Consider the following 7850-nt stretch of genomic DNA (forward strand, 5'->3'; position numbering starts at 1 on the left):
TCAATACAATGTAGTTATTCTCCACAACCCACAAAGCTGGCATGCTCGGCCTCAGACCTACCATCTTTTAGGGTGCAGGAAAGCTTCCTGTCCACCGTGTTCCCAGGAGCCATTGTACTGATGGTGGAAAGGCAGATCTAAAGGGTCATGAAGTTCTGGGAGGTTAAGGGAAAGAGGGAGGAGATGAAGCACCAAGGAAAGAGGTTGCCAAGAAGGAAGTGTGAATATTGGGGCTGAGGAGGCAGCTTAGAGATGGGCAAGGAGGCAGTTCCAGGGAGAAACAGTGCTTGGAGGCAGACGGTCCTTGGGAGAGGGAGCAGTCTGGAGGGTAGGGCAGGGGCGATGAGGGGGAGGTGGGGAGACCCAGGACTGAGGAAGTAAACAAGGGGAGTGCCACCACAGAAGTGGAGGGTAATGCTGCTGGGAATCAACCCCCTCAGACTTTCCACTGCGAAGTGAAACCGTGAGCCTTGGGGTGCAGGGGGGCGGGCCAGGAGGAGGGGAAGTGGGGAAGGTGGAGGGAAGGCTGGGGACAGGGGTGAAGGCCGGGGGACCAGCAGAGCGGCATCCCAGCCGCGTCAGCCACCTTGCTCTGTCTGCTCTCTGCCACAGCCCTGCTCTGTTCCCTGGGACCCCCACTTCCCCTCAGGTGGCCTGATCTGCCCAGCTTTCCCTGGCTTCTGGCCTCTGGTCATCCTCTCCAAGGCCCCCTCTGGGTCTTCCTCTAGATCACCTTCCTCCACCTCCCTCTCTGCAGAACTTCTCCTTTGCTCACCCCCTCACCCCTCCTTCCTTTTCGGACCTCCGTTTGGAGGGCTCAGCGCTGCCCAGGCCTTAGGAGAGATGTGGGAGGCTCAGTTCCTGGGCTTGCTGTTTCTGCAGCCACTGTGGGTGGCTCCAGGTAAAGTGGAAAGCGGGGATGGCGGGAGGGTTAACCTCCAGCCCCACAGGAGGGGACCAGCGGGGATCTCTGTGGCCACAAAGGTCCTGCGGTCCTTAGCTCTGTGGTGGATTCTTCTAATCCTTTTCTTGGGCAGTCCTACCAGCCCCAAAGCCTCTCTTGGCAGAGAAGAGAGGGAAACCCAAGCTCTTCCTGCACCCTGCTTCTCCCGGGGGAAACTTCTCTCCCCCTGCCTCTCGGCTCACGCTCCCTCCCCTTGGCCTCTCTTTTGCTCACCTAGTGAAGCCTCCTCAGCCAGGGGCTGAGGTCTCGGAGGTGTGGGCCCAGGAGGGGGCTCCTGCCCAGCTCCCCTGCAGCCCCACAATCCCCCTCCAGGATCTCAGCCTTCTTCGAAGAGGAGGGGTCACTTGGCAGCATCAACCAGACAGGTATGCACCCCAAACAGGCAACAGGACCCCTGAATCCAGCACTCACAACCCAACACCCCTGCCGGTCCTCTTTCCCCTGCCCTGGGGTGTCGCTCCCTTTGAAGCCAGTGACCCAGTCTCCCTGCCCTGGCCCGCACCGATCCTGCCCTTGTCCTGCAATCAGCGCCCCTCACGCCTGCATTCCTTCTCTCCAGTAGGGGATGGTGCCAGTCCCACAGAGGGGTCGGGGGTGAGGGGACGGCTGGTGGTCAAGAGAAGTCTTGGGACGGGTTTCCTCAGCCTCGTCCCCTGGCTGCCTGCATCCTCCGGGGCTTCCAACGCCTGGAGCTTCTCAACTCCATTCTCTTTCCTGCCCAGTGGCCCGCCCGCTCCCGTCCCCGGCCAGCCCCCGGCCCCCGGCCCTCGCCCGGTGGCGCCCTCCTCTCGGAGGCCCGGGCCCCGCCGCTACACGGTGCTGAGCGTGGCTCCCGGAGGCCTGCGCAGCGGGAGGCTGCCCCTGCAGCCCCGGGTCCAGCTGGAGGAGCGCGGCCGGCAGCGCGGGGACTTCTCGCTGTGGCTGCGCCCAGCCCGGCGCGCTGACGCCGGCGAGTACCGCGCCGCGGTGCACCTCCGGGACCGCACCCTCTCCTGCCGCCTCCGTCTGCGCGTGGGCCAGGCCTCGAGTAGGTGGGGCGGGATACCGGAGAGGGGCTGTGAAGGGGGCCCCCATTCCCCGCCGCCCGGGAGGCAGGAAGGGCTGGGGCAGAGGCTGCGCGCCCTGAGCCGTGAACGAGAGCGTTCAGAAGAGTAGAGGAAGGGGGTGGGGGAGGGCTGCTGGAGTGGAAGGCGCCCCCCAAGCACGTGTATGGGGGGCCCTGTGGAGGGATTGTGTCACCCCCTGAGCTCACCTTCTCCCACCCACGCGGGAGTGCCCTGAGGGAGGGGGAGGGGGGCCGTGGGTCTAGAGTGATTCATTTTACACATCTGTAGCTCAGAGGGTGGGCTTCGAGGGGATCCAGGCCGGGAGAACCGGAAGGGTGGCCTATGCCAAGTAAACTCCAGGCAGGGGACAGGGGGACAGGGGAAAGATCCAGTTTACGCACCTCCAGGTGCTGGGAGCTGAGCTGGGGAGAGGGTGATAGGGAAGAGGAGAAGCCAGGTCTAAAGCCAGGTCCCAGTTTCTCCGAGCTTCTAGCTGGGCAGTCCTGCTGTGTGGGGAACTTGTTTCCGGTGTGCCGATTAAGTGTTCTTTATCCTTGCACAGTGACTGCCAGCCCCGCAGGGTCTCTCAGGACCTCCGACTGGGTCATTTTGAATTGTTCCTTCAGCCGCCCTGACCGCCCGGCCTCTGTGCAATGGTTCCGGGGCGGGGGCCAGGGCCGAGTCTCTGTCCAGGAGTCCCCCCATCACCACTTAGCCGAAAGCTTCCTCTTCCTGCCCCAAGTCAGCCCCTTGGACTCTGGGCCCTGGGGCTGCACCCTCAACTACAGAGATGGCTTCAATGTCTCCATCGTGTACAATCTCACTGTTCTGGGTAACTACCCCACTCTGCTTCACACTTGACCACAACCCCTTCCTGCCCCCCTTGTCACCTCCCCTGACTAATGAGTCCCTAAACCAGGTTCTTGGCAGTGGCCCATGTCATTGCTGTGGGCCTCATGTTCAACCCCTTTATACTGCGTGGCAGCCTTGCAGCAGCCGTCACCCCTTCTAGCTTCCCCCTTGGCCTTCCAGCGTCATTGCCAGCCTTCTCACTCCTTCTGGCTAAGCCCACTTGCTGGGTTTCTGAGCATCCTCGGGTCATCACCTTATGCTGCTCCTTAGCACTCTTACGAGCCAGACCATCTCCTGTACTCTTCTGCGCCCCGCTTCCTTGCAGCCCAGCACTCCCTCCCCATTGCAGCCCCCAGCTTTAACCTTGGGTTCTCTTTCCTTGTCAGGTCTGGAGCCCCCAACTCCCTTGACAGTGTATGCTGGAGCAGGTTCCAGGGTGGAGCTGCCCTGCCGCCTGCCACCTGGTGTGGGGACCCAGTCTTTCCTCACTGCCAAGTGGGCTCCTCCTGGAGGAGGCCCTGACCTCCTGGTGGCTGGAGACAATGGCAACTTTACCCTTCAACTAGAGGATGTAAGCCAGGCCCAGGCTGGGACCTACACCTGCCACATCTATCTGCAGGGACAGCAGCTCAGTGCCACTGTCACACTGGCAGTCATCACAGGTCAGCCTCAGGTGGGGAAGGAGGAGCTCCTTCCCAGGGGAGAAAGGAGAGAGAAGGGCTGGCTGGGGAAGACTGGGCAAATCCACTCCATGAAGCCAGGCCACTGGGCACAAGTTGCAGAGCCTGCCCATCTCGGCCCCCACTTTTCTCACCCCCATAAAAGAACCGAAACTGAAAATCTCTTCTTGAGTCACAAGATAAAGTTCCACCATTCTCTACGGGACTCCCCTGCTCTGAATTGGCAGGAGGGTCTGGGAAGTTAGAAGGAAAGGTGCCCAAAAAAAAATTTCGAATGATTCAAAAGAGGTAGAATGTATTTCTTTTTTTCTTTTTTTTTTGAGACGGAGTTTCGCTCTTGTCACCCAGGCTGGAGTGCAATGGCGCAATCTTGGCTCACCACAACCTCCGCTTCCTGGGTTCAGGCAATTCTCCTGCCTCAGCCTCCTGAGTAGCTGGGATTACAGGCACACGCCACCATGCCCAGCTAATTTTTTGTACTTTTAGTAGAGATGGGGTTTCACCATGTTGGCCAGGATGGTCTCGATCTCTTGACCTCGTGATCCACCCACCTCGGCCTCCCAAAGTGCTGGGATTACAGGCTTGAGCCACCGCGCCCGGCCAAGAGGTAGAATATATTTCTAGAATCCTTGTCTACTTTGCGGCCAGGGCTTGGGTTAAAGTTGCAGGAAGTGGCTTGGATTTGGGAGGAGTTAATAAATCCGTCCCTGGGTCAGCAAATATTTACTGAGCGAGGGTTTTCCAAGACAGTACAAAACAAATAAAGAAAAAAGAATACTCAGAAAGTATGTGTTCAGTGGTTGATAACTCTCAGCCGCGACGGGTTAGCCTCGTCTGCAGCACTCACCTTCAGCCACTAAGTAGTAGCACCTCACAGTAGGTGCTCAATAATGTGGAGGAGGTTGAATGAATATGTGAACATGCTAATAGATAACACGTCTCCTGAAGGCCAGTTCTGAGTTTTCACTTGCTTCTGGATACCTCTACCTAGATACTATACCACCTCTCAGCTGCCTCACCCTGAACCCCATCTTTTTCTCCCACCAATCCCCTTGCTGGTTCAGCCTGTCGTTAATCCCCTGGTATCCACCCACTTCGAAAACCTGGCCTACTCCTCCTCACATCCCATCAGTCACCAAAGTCCACCAGTTCTTTCTGTCCAATGTCTTCTTGAAGGTCAACTGTTCGATGTAGACAGCTCAATGAGAGAGATACCGTTACCCCTGAAGACTTTCTCGAAGTCACACAGCTGGGAAATGCCAGACTCAGGGTCTAAACTCAGGTGTCTGCATCACCAAATCATTCCCCAGGACGCTACTCAGATGCCCTTCACCCCATGTCTCCCCCCACCCACCCACCTCTCACTTTACAACTTGAGAACGTAAAGAATGCTCTGTCTCTAGATGAACGGGTCAGTTCCCTGTTCTTTACACATTCAGGAAGGGGGATGGTGTTCATTCAGAGGACACCACAAGGCAGGGGACACTGATGGGAGCCATGTCATGGAAGTTGCAAAATTGTGAAGGAGATGGGGGGTCAACTCATGTGACTGATTCTGAGGGTTCTGAGCATTTGAGTAGAAAGCAATGTAAAAGAATATGGAATAGTATTTCTTCTGTGGTGGTCTGCCAGGACCAGTTTGAGTGTGAAGGCAGTAGGGAGCCTGGAAATGTTTTGAACAAGGGAGGGAGCTGACTGGAGCAGAGCATCGTCTGGTTAAGATAAATGTGGCCGGCAGGGTGTGGTGGCTCACGCCTGTAATCCCAGCACTTTGAGAGGCTGAGGCAGGAGGACCACTTGAGTCCAGGAGTTCTAGACTAGCCTGGGCAACATGGTGAAACCCCATCTCTATACAATTTAATAAAAAATTAAATAGAAAGAAAAAGATGAACATAGTGAAAGAAAAAGATGACCCCTGATGCCACCTGCCAACCTCACCTGGTCAGAACCCAAGTGAACGCAGGGTGATTGAGACTTGGGGTTGAACCTGTGGTATCACATAAGGGGGCCAGAACCCCAAACGATCTCTTCCTTCTCTTTTCAGTAACTCCCAAATCCTCTGGGTCACCTGGCTCCCTGGGGAAGCTGCTTTGTGAGGTGACTCCAGCATCTGGACAAGAACGCTTTGTGTGGAGCCCCCTGGACACGCCGTCCCAGAGGAGTTTCCCAGGACCCTGGCTGGAGGCACAGGACACCCAGCTCCTTTCCCAGCCCTGGCAATGCCAGCTGTACCAGGGGGAGAGGCTTCTTGGAGCAGCAGTATACTTCACAGAGCTGTCTAGCCCAGGTCTGAGGCCCCAAAATGCCAGGACGTCAACGCCACAGCAATGACCTTTATCCCCTTCCAGAAGAGCCCCTGCCACCCCCACCCCAGCGCTCTTCTTTCCTGTCGGAGACCTGACCTCTGGCTCTTGCCCAGGGTTGACCCGTTTCTGCCACTAATTAGCTAAATGACCCTGGGACAAGTCCCTGGATCTCATTGGATCTGTAAAGTCTGAGTGAGTGACAAAATATCCTTTCCAGCCCTGAACCTATGCCGTATCCTGTACTTTCTCCATAGGTGCCCAACGCTCCGGGAGAGCCCCAGGCGCCCTCCATGCAGGCCACCTCCCGCTGCTTCTCATCCTTGGTATCCTCTCTCTGCTCCTTTTGGTGACTGGAGCCGTTGGCTTTCACCATTGGAGAAGACAGGTGAGCCAGGGACTGCCACCCCCTGCCCCAGCAGCTCCCGCTCTTCCATCCTCTGAGTGCTGATGGCACCCCTTCCTGAGGAAGGCAACCAAAGGGGACCCTGAACTTGCCCTCAGGGCCCCCCTTCTTCATAAGCCTCTCACTCCAGGGACGGTTTGCGCCTGGGGAGGCTGGAAGGAGGGGTTGAGAGATGGGGAGGGCAGGGGGGCTGAGAAAAAACAGATGGATTCGGTGTCCTTCCTAATCCTTTTCCCTTCATCCTTCTCCTTCCACTCTCTGTCTCTCTCTCTATGTCTTCTCACAGTGGCGACCTAGAAGATTTTCTGCCTTGGAGCAAGGGATTCACCCTCCGCAGGCTCAGAGCAAGACAGAGGAGCTGGAGCAAGAACCGGAGCCGGAGCCGGAACCGGAGCCGGAGCGGGAGCCCGAGCCCGAGCCCGAGCCAGAGCAGCCCTGACCTGGAGCCGAGGCAGCCAGCAGATCTCAGCAGCTCAGTCCAAATAAACTCCCTGTTAGCAGCACGCCTGAGTCTGGCCCTTTCTTGTCCAAGAGAAGGTTCCCGTCTCTCCCCAGCCTCTGGGGGCTCCCTTCTCCCACCCTAGCCTCCTAACCTACTTTCCCAAGCCAATCTCCCTCACCTTCCCCTTTTCTGTTTCTGGCTGCTTTCTTGGTCTCTCTCTTGCTCTCTCTCTCTCTCTCTCTCTCGCTCGCTCGCTCGCTCGCTCTCCCCCCGCCCCCCCTGCCCCCCGCCCCGCAATCATTTTCCTGAAGCTCCCTCCAAAAAGCCCTTGCCCCTTGCCTCCGCAGCCCTCGCCGCCGTCCTTCCACCCACCTTCCACCCACCGTGCGCTGGCTGCCCTGGTTTCCTTGATATTTTTGTCCTTTGGGCCCACCCCACCCCACACTCAGCTGCTCTTCAGCACTCGTCCTTGGCCCTCCGGCTGCTGCAGATGCGCACATATGCTGGCGCGCACGTGCACACACGCATGCACATACACACACACGCATGCACACACACACACACACACACACACGCACGCACCCGCGCGCGCGCGCGCAGAGGACTGCCTTGTCAAGTCTTCCAGGAGATCCGGTCTGGAAACCTCCCTGGGCAGCCGGCTGGGGCTCCTACCTCGGCCCCGCCCTCCGCGTTCCTCAGCCCTTGGCAGCTTTTCTGGTCCCAGGCATGAGAACACACTGCCACCCAGTGGTCACTGCTTGTCACGCCCAACGGAGGTCACCGGGCCGGCTGCGGCAGGCCTGAGGAATCGAACAGGGCAGTGGACCAGGCGGGGCACCGATTGCTGATTGCTGCGTATGCAGGCACTGCCTTTGTAGTGTGCACGCTCTATGTGCAGCATATGAGTGTGCGCCAGTGACTGTCACATGTCCTATGCACCCTTCAGGAGAGGGACTGAACAACGCATGTCTCAGGAGACACAGCCCTGGCTGGCCCTGGCCAGGGTGTAATCTATGCCTGACAAAGGGGAAGGTGGTGAACAAAGGCCTGTTCTCGAAGCAAAACAGCCAGGCAGGCGGCTGCAGTGGTGGCAGTCGGGGGCCCCGGCGTCTCATTCCAGTTTTGCTGATGTGACTGTGCTCAATATCCCTGAGCCT

The 7850-nt window shown here is 58.1% G+C and overlaps 1 protein-coding gene across 1 annotated transcript; it reads left to right on the forward strand.

Annotated features, from left to right (window-relative positions):
• The first annotated feature begins 525 nt into the window (after positions 1–525).
• LAG3 (lymphocyte activating 3) lies at positions 526–6878 on the forward strand. The gene is made up of 8 exons (XM_003944852.3): positions 526–901; positions 1182–1329; positions 1687–1991; positions 2573–2842; positions 3249–3524; positions 5587–5829; positions 6103–6233; positions 6538–6878. Exons 1-8 carry the CDS (start codon positions 844–846, stop codon positions 6688–6690), a joined length of 1584 nt encoding a protein of 527 aa, XP_003944901.1. The 5' UTR covers positions 526–843; the 3' UTR covers positions 6691–6878.
• Positions 6879–7850: the final 972 nt, after the last annotated feature.

Source organism: Saimiri boliviensis, chromosome 7 (assembly GCF_048565385.1).
Source record: "Saimiri boliviensis isolate mSaiBol1 chromosome 7, mSaiBol1.pri, whole genome shotgun sequence".
NCBI lineage: Eukaryota > Metazoa > Chordata > Mammalia > Primates > Cebidae > Saimiri > Saimiri boliviensis.